Source organism: Leguminivora glycinivorella, chromosome 1 (assembly GCF_023078275.1).
Source record: "Leguminivora glycinivorella isolate SPB_JAAS2020 chromosome 1, LegGlyc_1.1, whole genome shotgun sequence".
In the NCBI taxonomy this organism is placed as follows: Eukaryota; Metazoa; Arthropoda; class Insecta; order Lepidoptera; family Tortricidae; genus Leguminivora; species Leguminivora glycinivorella.
Genome location: NC_062971.1, coordinates 34,138,930 through 34,156,357, shown reverse-complemented (window position 1 = coordinate 34,156,357; position 17,428 = coordinate 34,138,930). Strand labels below are relative to the sequence as shown.

The following is a 17,428-nucleotide window of genomic DNA, read 5'->3' as shown; positions in this document are numbered from 1 at the left end:
AGGTTATGAGAAATATTACGAAGTAACGGTTTAATTGTTGTCACGTGATAGATGTTTTTATTGAGATGGCATAATACATATGCAATTATTAGTTTCGCGTTTTAGGGCTCATTTACACGGTACGAGAACGGTATTTGATTTGTGTGCTGTGCTTATATAAGCTTAACAATCCGCTCTGTCGAATGCGAGTTCGCGCGTCGTCTAAGTTAGCCTTTGAATTGATATTTTATAGGAACTTTCTTGAATCACTCTATCTATTTATAAAAACCCACATCAAAATCCGTTGCGTAGTTTTAAAGACCTAAGTTTACATAGGGACAGCCAGCGGGAAGCGACTATGTAGTGCTAATGATATATATATCTGTATCGCAGGACCTAGTGCGCCTGGAGCTATGTTCGGCCATCGAAGCAGCTGTGCAAGCCGATGAGCGCTGGTGCCTCGAGTGCATGCGGCTAGTGGATCTACTACTGGTGCTGGTCTGCGAGGGACGACACGCCATACAGACGTGAGTGTTATATCAGGAGCTGGTTCGCCTGGAGTGTGCTCGGCCATCGAGGCGGCTGTGCAAGCCGACGAGTTTTTGTCTTGCGGACCAATACAGTACTGAGCCTATTTATGTTAATTAGAGTCTTTGTAGCAAGGCTTAATTCTTACTAATAACACATATTTGTGTGCAGGGGCTCCAACAAAAATGGCGACGCGGCCAGCGGATCGAAGAGTGGCGCCGGGGGCGAGGGCTCGAGCGCCACCGCGGGCGCCCGGGGCGACAAGTCGCACCGCCAGCTGATTGACTGCATCCGTGGCAAGGTGAAGCACCATCTGTCATTTATCTGTATCACTATTGTACTCGCTTTTAAGGAATATGAAATAGGAAAATATAAATAACAAATTCTTTGCTTATTTAATCAAATAAACACAAGAATAAATACACGAATTAAGTCGCTCGAAACATTGATAGAGTCTAGTGGGCTATTTCAGCACAGTGACATTGACACTAAATAAATAATAAATAAATAAATAAATATTGGGGACTCCATACACAGATCAACTTAGCCCCAAACTAAGCAAAGCTTGTACTATGGGTGCTAAGCGACGATATACGTACTTAAATAGATAAAAACATACGTATATACATAGAAAAACATCCATGACTCAGGAACAAATATCTGTGTTTATCACACAAATAAATGCCCTTACCGGGATTCGAACCCAGGACCGCGGCTTAGCAGGCAGGGTCACTACCGACTGAGCCAGACGAGATTATGTGTCTATTTCTGGGATGATAAGCTACGTTGTTCCTCAACGTCAATATTGCCTTGTTGAACAGGCAATGAACGGTGTATTGTCACTGTCGGGCGACAATTGTCACTATTATGAAATAGGCCACAGATCAGAATGCTAGTACTATGTTGTGACTTGTGATAGACGGCTGAGGCTTTTTTTACCTTAGATTTATGTTACATAACTGCTATTGACAAGCTTCAAATTCCTTAGTCTCATACACATTGTAAGTTACGCATGGAACCGTTCCGGAAATGGTTCAAATGGTTACACAGTTTTTACATTTTTTTAGGACACGGATGCGCTCCTCGCAGCAGTTTCTACAGGCGCCGTGGACGTCAATTTTACCGATGATGTCGGGCAGACACTTCTGAACTGGGCTGCGGCTTTCGGCACTAAGGAGATGGTTGAATTCCTGTGCGAAAAAGGTGAGTGTTGGAGGAAAGTGTTGTTTCACTCTTACACGCCGATACACTACTACTAGCAGTGGCTTCTATGAGTGTCATAGACTTGAACTTCACCGACGATATCGGCCAGACACTTCTATGTTCAGAGAGATTCAGTTTATTGATCCTGTAAAATCACATAATAATACGAGAAATATCATCACAATAAATATAATCTTAACAGGAGCTGACGTGAACCGCGGCCAGCGCAGTTCGTCCCTGCACTACGCGGCCTGCTTCGGCCGGCCCGCCATCGCTAAAGTTCTGCTACGCTACGGAGCCAACGCCGATCTGCGCGACGAGGACGGCAAGACGCCGCTAGACAAGGCCAGAGAGAGACACGATCAAGGTAAGAGTTTGTTTCAGAGTTGGTTCTGTGAAATATACATCAAGGCGGTTTGTTTACGGGTGATGAACGGCCCAGCCACGACATTGGTTGAACACTTGAAGCGAGACACAGCGATGGGCGAATTGGCTCAGTGCTTAGACCAATGTTGCGCCGGAAACTTGCGTGCGAATTGGCTAGTGCAAATTGCGTGGGAACATGTTGAACAAGGTTCGCGATAGGCCCTCCTTAATGTGGAAGTGGCGCCAAATTATTGCGTAATATCCCTTATTCAAATTAAATTACAAATTTTCATTGCATTTTTAGGGTTCCGTAGTCAACTAGGAACCCTTATAGTTTCGCCATGTCTGTCTGTCCGTCCGTCCGTCCGTCCGCGGATAATCTCAGTAACCGTTAGCACTAGAAAGCTGAAATTTGGTACCAATATGTATACTGATTTTTTTTTCATTCCAACCCCAGCGTGTGATATATTGTTGGATAGGTATTTAAAAATGAATAAGGGTTTACTAAAATCGTTTTTTGATAATATTAATATTTTCGGAAATAATCGCTCCTAAAGGAAAAAAAAGTGTGTCCCCCCCCTCTAACTTTTGAACCATATGTTTAAAAAATATGAAAAAAATCACAAAAGTAGAACTTTATAAAGACTTTCTAGGAAAATTGTTTTGAACTTGATAGGGTCAGTTTTTGAGAAAAATATGGAAAACTATGGAACCCTACACTGAGCGTGGCCCGACACGCTCTTGGCCGGTTTTTAGTTGTAAATTTAGTCGACTAGAGCAGGTTATTAAACGTTATTTTTCTTAGTAATAATGAATATTTTTAATGTACTCAGGTCACAGAGAAGTGGCTGCAATTCTTCAGTGCCCCGGAGAGTGGTTGGTTGTCGGCAACCAGGATTCGCCGACGTTCTCCAACGATGAAGATTTTCCTGAGACTGGGGATAAGGAAATGGCCGCTATCTATTTAGAGTGAGTATCTATATAATTAGAATAGTAAGAAAATATTTTTTAGATTTTAAAATAGTGGCACCCAACGTGGGGCTAATGGTACCATATTTCAATATCCCGTATTGTCACTGTGTTCTAAATGATATATTAAGGAACATTAAATAAAAATCTGACATTTTGAGATTTCTTTGAGTATGGCGCCCAGGGGTTAAGTTCTGTTATCATTATTTTAAAAAGATTATCAGTATCAAACATTGACGGCTAAATGTAATTTATTGTTTTTTTCTGAGTCGTGTATTTTTTATTGACAATAATACAGCATGAGCTAATACGTCTGTCGATGCCATCGAGGACCGCAGCTTTGCCCGTACCAGTGTGGTCTATATGAATAAAAAAAAATATTTATTGCTTTAAACCATACATTACATTTCATATATAATGATAGTAACACGAAACATACTTATGTATTAGGTTTGTAATTGTAACACAATTTGGTAAGGGGTTGAGCCTCTGCATCCCGAACTAGGTCAAGCCTGTGACTCGGGAGTCAGTGATTCTTCCTACTGAGGTGTGAGCTCTTTGTACGTTTGTATGTACGATTAATCTCTTTGAATGTACGATTAATCTGTATAATTCGACTCCACAAATGAAATTGAAACGTGTGTGCCAGGCTTTACATGAAATTGTTTTCAGGCGCTTGATACCAGTGTTCTGCGCTCGCTACCTCGGCGCTGGCGGCGCTAGCGTGCGGCGCGCGTGCCTCTCGCTGGTGCGCAAGATGGTGCACTACACGCCTGCCCGTCTGCTGCGCGCGCTGCCCGCCGCCACCGCCGCCTCGCTCACTATGCTCATCGCCGCCGTGCTGGACAATGTGGTAAGATGGATTGACACTAGTGTAATGGCCGCTTGCCGGCCAACCGATTGGTGTCGGTTTTATGTCCACACATCAAAGGATCTTGGCGCCAATGGCCAACTGCGTTTACACGTTGGCGCTTCATTCAGTTGGTCGTCAGCCGTCAGAGAGGACAGTAGTGAAATATTTACGAAAATAATAAGTTTATCTATGCCAATAATAGTGTAGATTTTAGGAAATAAAATAACCTTGCAAATGTTTAATGTATTTCCTAAAAAAGATAAATGTTCTTATCAGAATATTCAAAAAATTGTTAATATTTCAAATAATTTAATTTTACTACGGGGTTATTATTTTTTAATCAATTTTTTCTGACAACGTCTATGACCTAGAATTTCCTAGACTTTTCCATTCCACGTCCATCTTTCATGAAGAGCCAATGCCAAGTGATTGGTTCGCCAATGTGTAAACAGCGGCTCTTATCTTGGCCAAGGGGTTTCACAAAGGGTTGGTGGAACCGTTGGCCATATGTGTACAGCGGCCATAAGGCCGGAGTGCACGCTCACATTGAGCGGCGTGCGGCGTGCATGTCAAACTATTGAAGCTTATACAAGTGTCTTGAGTCCCCGCTGTACAACGTGCACGCGAGCACGCCCGAGCGTCTACTCAGGCTTTACACTTTCGCGTTTACCTTGCTCGTTGCCGCGTTATATGTGATTCTCTTGATACCATTTTTTAGGCATCTACTCTACATTTTCTTTTACAGCAAATAGGCAGCAAAGAGCCTGCAGCGAAATATTAGTGTAAACTGACGAAATGTTACTCAAAATAAACCTTTATGAGATTCTCATATTTAAAGTCTGACAAATCAATTTGTCGGAAGAAAAAGGCGCGAAAGTCACACCTGAATAATGGCTTTTGACACCGAAGACCGCTGTCTAAAGCCGTTGTCGAGTTCGCTAAGGTAGCCAACATTATTTATATAAACTTGCCGCCTTTTTCAACTGACAAAATTGACTTGGCAGATTATATTTAGTGGCGATGAAAATACAGCTGGTGTGTGTGTAGGGCGAGGTGGGCGGTCGGCGGCCGCCGCCGCGGGCGCTGCGCAGCCGCTATATCCGCGCGCCGGCGGTAACGTTCCGATGGTGTGATGATTCCGAGTGCGCCCCGGCAAGCCGAGCGCATCATGACCGCGACTGTACCTCGCACAAGAGACTAACTACCCGTCCTTTTATACCTGTATCAATCTGAGTGGGACGGGTAATCTATCTCACGGGCGGGATACTGTCGCGCCCATTATGTGCTTGCCCTGCTGGCTCTAACTACTGGCCGAGCGGTACAAGTATCATACTCGCTCTAAAATACTCTGGGAGCCTACCGCGAAAATCGACCTTGCGAAGATATTTTCTCTTTTAATCCATTGAAGGCGTAAGAGTGATAGAGAAAGATTTCCTGAATTTTCGATTTCGGTGTTTGTAGCAAATATTTGAAATCTTTGGCTTGACAGGTCTTGTAGACTATATGTACATACGTCTGTACATATGAATGTATTTTTATTTTTTTACATATATGTGCGTTGAAACTGCTAATAGCGGCTCATCATAGTTCGAGCTGTATTCCGTAGTCAATGTTCTTATATTTTCACATTATATATGACAGTTTTGATTGCCCTTATTTGTCCAACTGATTTTTATACAAAAGCGATATAAGAAGTTAAATTAGCCAATCAAAATGTGACTTCAGTAAATGGGATATTAAAACAAAACAATTCGATATTCAAAATAGTGATGACATTTTGTATTTGAGTGATTATGATACATTTAATACAATATTACAACATTAATTAAAAAATGAGGGATTTTTTGGCCCCAAAGTGTTACCAAATGGTCAGTAATTTAGAGCCTTAGCATACGGCAGCGTCGTACCGATGAAACTATTTTTACTATTATTACGATCATGCAATTTTGTAAAGTCCGTGATGTGGGTAGGACCGTTATAGTCAATCAAACTCAATCAGCAAGGAAGAGCGCTCCTTCAGTTCTACCAACCGAGTGATGGATCTGTACAAACATGAGTTACTAGAAGCGACGGAAGAGTACAAGACATTCTTACATGATAGACAGACTTTCCTAGGGGCATTTTCAGAAATTGGGACCCCCAATAAGCGTAAGTTGTTAACAAAAATTAACTCGCTGTCTGACGCTGTCAGTTTTGTTGGCGGGACGACAACCGTGTCTTAAGGGTAGTGTTGCTATTGGTGGGAAACAAATGAAACTCGAAAAGGAATGTTAGTTTTTGGATTCATAATCACAGGTCAGTAATATTTTTCTAATTGTCATGTATAGCATATTTATGCAGCTTTCTAACGATGTATGACATATGTTATATAATTATAAAACATAAGCACAAATTCAAAAGGTAACCTCAAGTTTTTCTACTCAAATTCGCTGGGCACTTACGGCCATTTTGAATTTTGGCGGGAGCTCGCTCCACGGGTTAAGCATAAAATCTGTCTAAAAAGTCACTTTTTTCACATTCTGAATGTAGATTATCGCTTAAAGTTTATGTAATTAACACAAAAACAATATATTTATTGAAATTTCATGCTTAAAATTATCGTCACAAAACTGACAGTGAGTTAATTTTTGTTAATGACTTACGCTAATTGGGGGGTCCCAAATTCTGAAAATTCTCCTAGACAACTTACGATAAAACTTTTTAAAGCCTATATTTTTTTCAACTCGTACGACACTGTCGCCATATTTGCTCGGCTTTGTATTGCTATTGAAATAACGATTTATGTACCTGTTTCACATACATCACAGTACTGTTTACTAATAAGCACCGATAATGGATATTATGGTTTATGTACATATCATGTTTCCTCCGCATCACTTTTATATACAAAAACCATCACACCATCGAAATTTACTTGCATTGTTTTTTTGGTGTTTTTTTTATGTGTTTTAATATTGTTTCTTCGTAGATTTCTAGTGCTGAGTTTGGGGTTGAGTAAATAGCCGTCGAGTTTTGATGCTGGGTATTATCCATAGAGGAGTAAGTAAGGGAAGAACTCCATACATCAGTAAATGCGGGTTATTTGTATAGGCATAGTTAAGTGACATCTAGCGACAATCACGCGTCAACTAGCGTAAATTATCAGTACTGCTACTTGTCAATAGATGTCGCGACGAACGAAAAGTCTAATGCTCACCAATTTTTAGCTAATATTACGATAGTATTAATCAGTATTCTGTTTTCAATTCCTTCTGCTTGTAATATAAGTTGTAAACTGTTCTAATATTAAATTTTTGGCAGACGAGACACAGTTGCCACCTAGTATCGAGTAGTGGTACTGATAATTCACGCTATTTGACTCGTGATTGTCGCTAGATGTCACTTAACTATTATACAAACAACCCGCATTTACTGATGTATAGAGTTACAACTCTTCCCTTACTTGTTCCTCTATGGTATTATCAGAAGGCTGACTTTCCGGTGACGCGGTGAGGGTGGACGGGGACGTCAGAGCGGAGAAGAGGAATCAACTAATACGCGAAAAGTTTGTAACCCATCAGAGCTTAAAGAGTGGACTTTTGAAGTAATAACTAAAGAACAAAGATAATGAGAAAAATATGTCGCCGTTTAGTAAACTTTGTTGAAAAAATTCAATACTTTAGAACATTAAGTGATTCTAAAAGCCAGATAAAAATTTGACAAATATTTTGACAGAAAATAGTGTACGTACACGAAAAACCATACCAGTGTAAAACTGTGCTCAAAATAAATAGGGTAAATCAATAATGTCAGGTGGAGATCCAATCTCATTTAAAGTTTAAAGGTGCATGGCTTGTGCATAAAAAATAAATAAAAATATATCACATTATTAAAGAAAATAACGAACACAACCGAATGAGTATAAATGATTTCATTCTAGTTCGGTTAAATTGAAAAAAGTTTCATGTTTTCTTTTACTCATCGGAATACATTTTCATTACGCTGGTATTAACAGTACGTCATTTTAAAAATATATATGACAGCACCTACGTCAAATTTTGTCAACCAAACTTCACAGGTTGTATGTAAACAATTACAATTTAATTTATTCATACATATATTCAGATACTTATTAATTGATTCTTACTTAGAATAGAAAAAAGGGGAATGCGAGCGGGTATAGGTTTAGTGCTTCTAGTTCAAATTTAATTGTATATAATATATAAATTGAGACATTTTTTTATATTATAAAAAAATGTCTCAATTTCATTAAAGATTTACTCTGTGCATACCACGAACACGTAACCGTAAGTTGAAAACAATAATAATTATAAAGTACCTAAATACATTGTTGTTTAGAAAGTTAACGCTCGTTTTGAATGGCACTTCTCCACTCAACTAGACTAGACCAAATATTCATGGAACAGTCACCAGCATATATGACTATGAACGGCCGTGCAAAAATATCTAATTTTCTATAGGGGACCATAAGTATATGACGACATATTCCCGGCAAAAATTTGTGATGCTTCGTGACCGGCAAAAACATCGTCTCTCTTTCTAGCGTCTCGCGAGCGTAGCGTCGGGCCAACTGTATGGAAAAAGACGCCGCGTCGGCGCGGCTTAGCCATACAGTTGGCCCGACGCTACGATTGCTAGACGGCAGATGTGGTGAGTGTCCTTATCCGCAGAAATATCTGATCGGGTAGCTTAAAAATATTTGATTCCTTATAAATAAAAATCTAAATTACACTCTCACTCGCATAAATATCTATCCATTGTTAAAGCAAATATATATCTTACGGGCTAGAAATCATTAATATGTAATTAAAGTGCAATAACAAACCCTACCTTAGTTGCCTTAGAGCGGTAAATTGTATGAGGTGATTTGACATCTCACGAAACACGTGAAGTATTGTCAGTGCATATGTCTGTCTCATCTGTTGTTAAACTATGACAAGTAAACTTATTACAAATCTGATATCAGAAGCCTTTTTTACAAGCTTTTATTCAACATGCCTTGTTAGTTTGGGTCAAAACGTAGAAGCTAAATTTGACCCACTTTCCGGTTTCCGATTGAGCTGAAATTTTGCACACATATGTAAATCACGTGACAATGCAATATTATGGTATCATGGAGGTGATCTGATGATGGAGCAGAAAGGTGGTCAGAGGAACTCTGTTATGAAACGTCGTATCCCCATTGAGTAAGGGGTATTTAGAAACATCTCGGAGAGCAATAGATGATTTTTGAAAGAAAGGTACAGTCGGCTAAGGTAAAGCCTGTGCCAAAAATGATTTTTTTGCAAAAAACTTATTATAAATTGGGAGGTGAATTTTTATATTATCTTTACATATCATTAAGAAGAAAAACCGGCCAAGAGCGCATCGGACCACGGTCAGTGTAGGGTTCCGTTCCGTAGTTTCCGACATTTTACATATTGACAATTTAATAAATACCGTAATTTGGGGTGAATAGGGTTCCCGGGGTATATAATGCTATTATATTTAAATAATATTTTATGATTTATGTAAATAATATATTTACAGACATGAAAATGTCTGTCAAAGTAGGCATTCAAATTTATTGGATTTTTTACTCATTATAACTTCATTTTTGTGTGAAATTTTGCTAAGAATTTGTTCATTATCCTTTTGAATGTAGTGTATACCTACACTTCTAAAGTTTATGTTTAACAGAAAATCATAAGACATATTTTCATTTTTATAATGGTTTTCATGAAGAAAGCGATGCAACTGTGTTGGGGAACTTTTACGGGATGAACAAATATCTGCGGACTGAGGGGTGAATACGATCAATAATGGGGGGAAACGGGTCGCAAAGTGGGTGAATAGGTTTACGAAGGGGGTGATTAGGGTCGGAAGAGGGGTGAATTGGGATGTGTAGTCAATGGTTGTCAAATTGTATAAAAGATATATAACTTACCTAAAGTGATGTTTTTATGAATGACCTCTCTGTATATGGACGCAATTTATACGTCAATGTATTGCTTCGTAGTTAGACTAGATACAATAAATTAACATTTAGAAATGTTAATCACACTTCTGTCAACCACAAGTCAACGTTTATACTTAAGTCCACAAAAATCACCCATAGTTGCTATAATATAAACGGATTACTTTAAAATAAAAATCATAAGTATGAAACTATACATATACATCTAGGGAAGAAATAAAATTATTTTGTTGAATAATTTTTGATTTGTTATTTTCAAGTTTATATAAATAATAAATTCTCAATGCGCTCAAAGGTTGGAAGAGATCCCTTATAGGTATAAGTTCGCCTTTGTACACCATAACTATACTGTATTTTTATGTCCTAACTTGTCTTATGTACAATAAAGTGTTCACATACATACATACATAAACTGAAATAGATATCATACACGAAAGAAAAAACGACAAGGCCCACTGGTGGCCGAGCCGGGAATCGAACCCGGGTCTTCAGCTTACGCAGCTAACGTCATTACCACTAGGCCACCGTGTGGTACCCGACGAAATTTCTCTAGTTGATGTTATCTCTGATAGGCACATTTTGACCACCTCGTATATGAATCTTTAAGGCCCTTTTGCATCAACCACTTAACTCAGGGTTAGTGGGCTGTCAACTGTCAAATTCCATGTAAAATGGTGGGTTAACCCTCAGGTTAACCCTCCATATTCGTTGGTGCAAGTGGCACTCAGAGGATTAGGGTATACCGAGAGAGATGGCGGGTTCGATTCCCGGCTCAGCCACCAGGAGGCCTTGTCGTTCTTACTTTCGTGCGTGATATCTATTTCAATGCATAAGTATGAAAACGGTTATGACTTTATTTTCAAGTAAGTAATTTTTGCTGATAAACTTTTTTTCGGCATTCAATTTTGTAAGGTATGCTCCCAGCCGAAGATCAGCGCTGATGAAGAGGCACCAAAGAAAACACGTCCGTTCCATACAAGATTTATTAGCAGAGAGCGAAAATATAACCTACCCACAATCAGTCGGCGCCTAATTACTAAACTACCCACATTTGTCACAAATTTATTTCAAAAATACTTAAGTCATTATCAGTTTGCCGTTAATATTTGTGGGATATTAAATTGGAACAGGAGTGATATTTAAAAAAAACTATACATTTAAAACCTTTTGAATTTTGGAATTCGGTTAAAAAATCCGGCCAAATGAGAATTTATTTTCGCACAATTGTAAAACTAAATTATCTTTACTAGTTACCTCCAAAATACTAAATGAAATGACATCTATTGCGACTTAAGTAGTTTGCATAAATTAGTAACCCAATTCACCTAGAGATGGCGCTGTACTTTGGGCTACTTAGTACATCGTTTTCTGAAGATTTTGGGTTCATGGGGTCGGAACGGGTATGAACTAACTTAATTTGTGGTGAATAGGGCCAAAACCGACTTTTGCACGTCGATAGCAGTTTTTTTATATGTGCCATGCTAATTTTTTACTCAAAAAATCTTCCAGCGGTGTGAACTTCGGGTTGTCTTTGAAAATATGTCGTTTTATTTAGTAATTTTCGCTCACCCTAACGTTGGGGTGAATAGGGTCGGGAAGGGGGTGAATAGGGAAAAGTGCTAGGGTTGACTTTTTTGGATTACGAACAAAACCTGACCTATCACGAGCATATTATATTTATTTTATCAAAAAAAAGGAACTAATATGTTATGAGTAGTCGGTAATGTATTAATAAAATAAATTTATCGAAATCTAGACATATGATAACCCTAAACCAACCTTTATAGTTATATGGTGCTCTGACGCAGTGAACAAGTAAGTATGGTCGTGGGCAGTGCGGATAACGTGTCAAAATATAAGCATAGTTTGTTGCTATTTTTCATGTTTAAATAACTTCTAAACTAACGTAGTGGGTATTAAAGTAAAAGGTTCACAGTGAATATTAGCTTGCCAGACATGTGTTTAGCTATACCATTGTATTGAGTGTTGTATCATAAAGTCAAACTAGGCATTTATTACTAATTATTTACTATGTGGGGTGTCTTTGATCACTTGCATGGGGTAACATTGACCATAATGACACATAGTTGATTATTGTCTAATTATGTCACGGTACTTGTTGAGACTGATAATTTGATCTCTTCTTGTGATAAATATTGAAACAATTGCAAATAAAGTTGGTTTTTCGAAGATGGTAATTTTTATTTTTAATCAAAGTAACCCCAAAATAGCGTTAAAGAGTTGTAATATTTGACTCTGCGAACCGTTTTTTATCTTTTCTTGAGATAAAATACTTTTGTAAGGGATTACATTCGATTACCATTAAAAAAATACATAGGGTATCAAAGTAACCCCAATGTCAGTTTAAGTTTAATAACATCGTTTTTTTTTTGCGTACATTATTTTGTTACCTTTCTAGATTTTTAGCAGGAAAAGACTAAAAAAGTTGATGGTCCAATTTTTTTCTTTCTTTGTTACGTTACATTGACCAATTATGGAATTTATACTTCTCTAACTTCTACATTTAATGGGTAAAAATACCCATTAAATGTAGAAGCTAGAGAAGTTTAAATTCCCAAATTGGTCAATGTAACCCCAGTTTACGGCAGACACCGTGAACTTTTTCTAATAATTCTCTTTTTACTTGAAAGAAAAATCGTTACGATACTAAAATATGCAATCTGAGATAAAAAAAATGCTTTTCATATAGTTATAAACTTAGTTCAGAATTTTTTTCTGTAAAACTTTTATAAATTGTTCTACCTATCAAGTTCAAAATAATTTTCCTAGAAAGTCTTAATAAAGTTCTGCTTTTGAGATTTTTTCATATTTGAGAAAACAGCCCTTATTGCCTGAAATACGGCGACATTGATATTTGCTTTTTCGTATTTTGATGGTATTTTGACTGCACTGTTGTATTTTTTGCCATGCTAATTTGAACCTTATCTCTGAGCGATGTTTTTTAATTTTCAGTCACGTCACAGATGTTTATGACATAACATCTAGGTATTTAGCCATTTAAAAGAAACTACAAGTGGCTTTACAGACGTGGCGACTGCAACTGGTACAGGGCCTAAGCCATAATTTAAAATTATATTGTGATTTTTATATGTATTTGTGTTTTATTTAATGCTAAGTATGAGTTTCAACATTTTCAACTCAAGAAACTGAAATTAAGAGAAGAGACTTGGAAATTGGGTAAGATCAAGAGTCTGATGCAGATAGCGATGGCGGTATTGGATATGATAAGATATGCGTCGATATTCCCTGTCTTCCTTTGTCTCTGACTTGACTGCTGCTAGCTGTACTCTATTCATTAGGTTTTTATTTTATACACATGCTTTATTTTGTATCAAACTAAATGATAATAAAACCTAACGACCAAAAAGAATAAAAAAAATATCTGATAGTCTTTAATACAACCCGCATATACGTAATGCACAGCACAGGCCTCTGAAGACCAGGCAGGCAATTATGGTCGCGCGATAAATGATAAAACATCTGGCCGTCCCTATCGCACTTATTAATAGTGCGATAGGGACGGCCTGATATTTTATCGTCTATCGCGCGACCATGCTATCCGTGCTGCAGGGCAATCATGGTCGCGCGATAAATGATAAAACATCGGGCCGTCCCTATCGCACTTACAAATAAAGCGATAGGGCTGATGTTTTATCATTTAGCACGCGACCATAATTGTTTGCCTGGAGGTATCGGCCTTCATACACGTCTTTGAAAAATGTTTGCGGGGATAGGCAGGCTGACGATTTTTAATCTAAGTATAGAAAAGTAACGCAAAATGAAGTGCAAAGTAATTTGAAATACACCTAGGTAAACAATCAACTGAGTAAGGAACGTTATCTACATATTTAGGTAAATTAAAGTCACATGAGACATGGACAGAGAAGGAAAGCTAGATGACGCGTATTTTTTCTCTGTCTTCTTGTATGCTACCTTTTTTACAGTTTTAATTTCTCAAAGGAGGTCAGTAGTTGACTACAAACTCAAAATAACACTCTTGAAAAAAATTAAGGGTCACTGACCTTTCACAGTAAATTGAGGTAGTGTGAGTGAAGGGTGTTTGTGTGTGTAATGGGGTAATTTGACAGATTCTGAAAATTCTCCCTGCTCTACCCCCTCTTAAAACGATTCTGAGGGGACTCAGCCAAAAAAGCGTATTATACGGGAAATCGTATTGAACGCGACAAAATTGTGATTTTTAATCGTAAACTTTGAATATGGTTACTTTTTCTTGGAGCGATAATGCTTTTCTTCTTATTTTTGCCATCACTGAACCAAAGATAGGACAAAGAATTCAGAAACTCAACACCGCAACAGTGATAATGAGCGAAGTGTATGTACCTAGGTAGGTACGAACTATCGCACTAACCGCTGAGTTAGGACGACAAATTACAATCTTTACGGGTGGCGGTGTCGCCAGAATCGCGTAATCAGTTCACTACAATTAGTTCCTATTTTTGTCACCCGCAAAATTAAGTTGTAAAGTAATGCAAGGTGGGTGGTTTTAGATGGTGTATTAAGCGGGGACGCGAGTCGTATTAACCGTGAAAAAATGTCTGAAAACAAGTCTCAACTTGTAGGGACCGGCGTAAAATGGCGTAATTTGCGGGAAATCGTATTAAACGTGATCGTTTTAATCGGGTTCTACTGTAGTTGATGCCCATAGTTGCCCACATTTGCTCAAGTGGATAGACAGTCTGTTGCCAATAGTTGCCAATATTCTGTAACCTTTATATATTGCCTTGGTAACTATTGGGAATGATTCATTTTAGAGGGATGCCTTCTTTGAGTGGCTACAGCGGTTATTGTTGCACATTCTTACTATTTTGAAACAAGTCGCCCATGACTTGTAAAGGATAAGGAAACCTTACATCGGAGTCTTTCAGAATAGTAAATATGTGTATCAATAATACAAGTGTCTTATAACCGCACCGCTGTGATTACAAGAACCCCAAACTGGATTAAATTACTCTAGAGTCATTTCTTATACGGGATCGTCCAAAAAGACGTTGTTATCTGCGACAGAGAAATAACTCCATACGACAAAAAATAATAGAGAAAGCTTTAGTTTTTACGGCTCAGCCACGTAAGCGCGGCAGCGTTGAGCGGCGGCCATACATAGGAGTGAGACACAGCGATGGGACTTTTCATTATGGCTGCCGCTCACCGCTGTTTAGAACGTTAACGTTTGTGTGAGTCGCAGCTGACTACTAATGACTTTTAGGTTGCCCCGTGTGAGAAAGGCCTAAGTCCGTTTTCACATTATCCGATCCGATATCGGGTGTCGGAAGGATTTCAATAGAAAAAATCCAAGATGGCGCCTGCAATGTATGGATTATCGGTCTGACATCCGAAATCAGATCGGATAATGTGAACACGCACTAAGGGTCTCCCCAAACATATCGGCGCGGAATCGACTTTTCGTATTGCGTACGGCTGCGTTCAGCGACGACGGAGCGCAAGCTTCTTCATACTAATAACGAGCGATTTTTGGTCGGTTAAAGCATAGATTAAAGATAAGAAATCATACCATCCCATACATTATAATGCGATCGCCTAAGAACGCGCATACACTACACCGCGCATAGACGGCGCCACAAAAAAATGTCGTAGCTTTCGATTATACTTGTAGATGGCGTTAAGTGTCACTTTTGATATAGATTTATGGCTCGAAAGTGACACTTAACGTCAATCTACAAGTAATCGATAGCAACAAGGCATTTTTTTGTGGCGCCATCTATGTGTGGTGTAGTGTATGCGCGTTCTTAGGCGGTCGCATTTTAATGTATGGGATGGTATGATCTTATATTTAATCTATGGTTACAGCCGATTCCGCGTCATTAGGTTTGGAGAAATCCTAGAGGTAGCGGCATCAACGTTAGACCGAGAACTAATCACCCCATCTATAGGACGACGACGACGGTCACATCATCGTCCTGGGCATAGCAGAAGAGGTGATGGTGAAGGCTACCGATATCTACTTGGAGCAGTTCGCGCGCCTGGGCGTCTTCAGCAAGGTGGAGGCTTTGGCGGCCGAGCCGGCGACGAGTGCTGCTAACTCCACTAGTGTACCTGGTATGTATATGTTGATTTAACAGATAAATACCATCTTCAAATTTCATAAACACAACTGTTCTACAAAATTCATCAATAAAGTGTATATGTAATAAGTACAGACAGATAAGAGCGCGAATTTGACATATAGTGTTGTTTATATTAGCGTTTTTGTTGTTGATTTTGTAATCCCTTTTTCATAAAATACAGTTCAATACTCACAGCGGCGAATATTTAGCTTCATCTCGACTTTATTGATTTTAGCAAACGTTTTTTTCTACTCGTCCACTTTAATCTGTCAATTAGGACAGCACAGACTAAACTATATGTGCCGACTTTTCAGTGTTGGATAGTCTTTGACACCTTAGTCAACTATAATATTTCATTACACTTCACTTTAGTTAACTGAAAAAAAAAATCAGTAGAACCATACAGTTCTATAAATTTACGATACCTGGCAAATTTTTCTGCATCTACACACATTTTTTTTTAATCTATCGCGTTATCGACCAATCAGAGACGGTTATTGTTATACAAACAATTGGTTATTAATCCGATGTTGACATTTTAACGACATATTAGAATAATTGTAACTTGACCATGATGATACTTTTGTCCATTGATGAAAATGATGACTCATAGACAAAGTATTGTATACAATAGTGATATAATTAAGTTTTAAGCCTGTATCAAGAGATGGCAGTCTATGCACTGTGATTACACATTTTACTTCGACAGTAACTCTCTATAATACTCGATCCTCTTTGGTTTTAGTAAACGTCTTTAGGACTAACTCTGGTTAACAAAGTGATATTGATAGGTGACCAATGCCTGTATTTTTTTATCATACCAGATCATAACTTAATTTTTTTTCTTGTTTAGAGGATACTGAAATAAGTTACACGGGTATAGAAGGTAACTTTCACATGAATAGATTTTATGTACTAAGCAGATAGCTTAACTATACCATACAAATTAACGTAATTTAGCGAAAAGGATCTACCTAAATAAGACATTTCATTACTTGATTATTATTTTTGACGGAAGGCTCTAATTTTATAAATGAAGTTGTCAGGGTGCGTAGCCGAATGGCACAAACGCTCACGAAACGAAACGCTAGTAGATATCTTTCTCTATCGCTGTTGCGTATTGGCGCGAAAGAGCAAGACTATTTTTCGCGGCGTTTCGTTATCGTTTCGCGTCGGAGAAATGCCATTCGGCTACGGGGTCAGGTCAGATCCTTTTTCCTAAATGGCTTCTAATATCGAAACACTATCACACACAGCGTTCATCAATCATCAAATCTAGCAATACAATGTCACTATGTAGAAATTATATGCTACGAATCGGTCGAGCTCGGTACACTTAATACTGATAATGTTTAATGTCTACTTACGATTTTAGTACTTAGCTATTTTTAGGGATAAGTTTAATCGGGTAAGTTTGGTGCTTACTTCTGTGCAGTGCAGTGTTGCTTCATTACACATATATTGACCGGG

The 17,428-nt window shown here is 38.3% G+C and overlaps 1 protein-coding gene across 1 annotated transcript in view; it reads left to right on the top strand.

The window, feature by feature from the left end:
- The window catches only part of LOC125224702 (E3 ubiquitin-protein ligase Ufd4), a 52,396-nt gene that overhangs the window by 10,157 nt on the left and 24,811 nt on the right, over positions 1–17,428 (top strand). The window contains exons 8-15 of the mRNA XM_048128139.1: positions 373–506; positions 679–808; positions 1,575–1,710; positions 1,913–2,077; positions 2,910–3,045; positions 3,718–3,898; positions 4,946–5,011; positions 15,785–15,950. Of these exons, the coding sequence (XP_047984096.1) occupies positions 373–506; positions 679–808; positions 1,575–1,710; positions 1,913–2,077; positions 2,910–3,045; positions 3,718–3,898; positions 4,946–5,011; positions 15,785–15,950 (1,114 nt within the window). The remainder of the gene's footprint in view (positions 1–372; positions 507–678; positions 809–1,574; positions 1,711–1,912; positions 2,078–2,909; positions 3,046–3,717; positions 3,899–4,945; positions 5,012–15,784; positions 15,951–17,428) is intronic.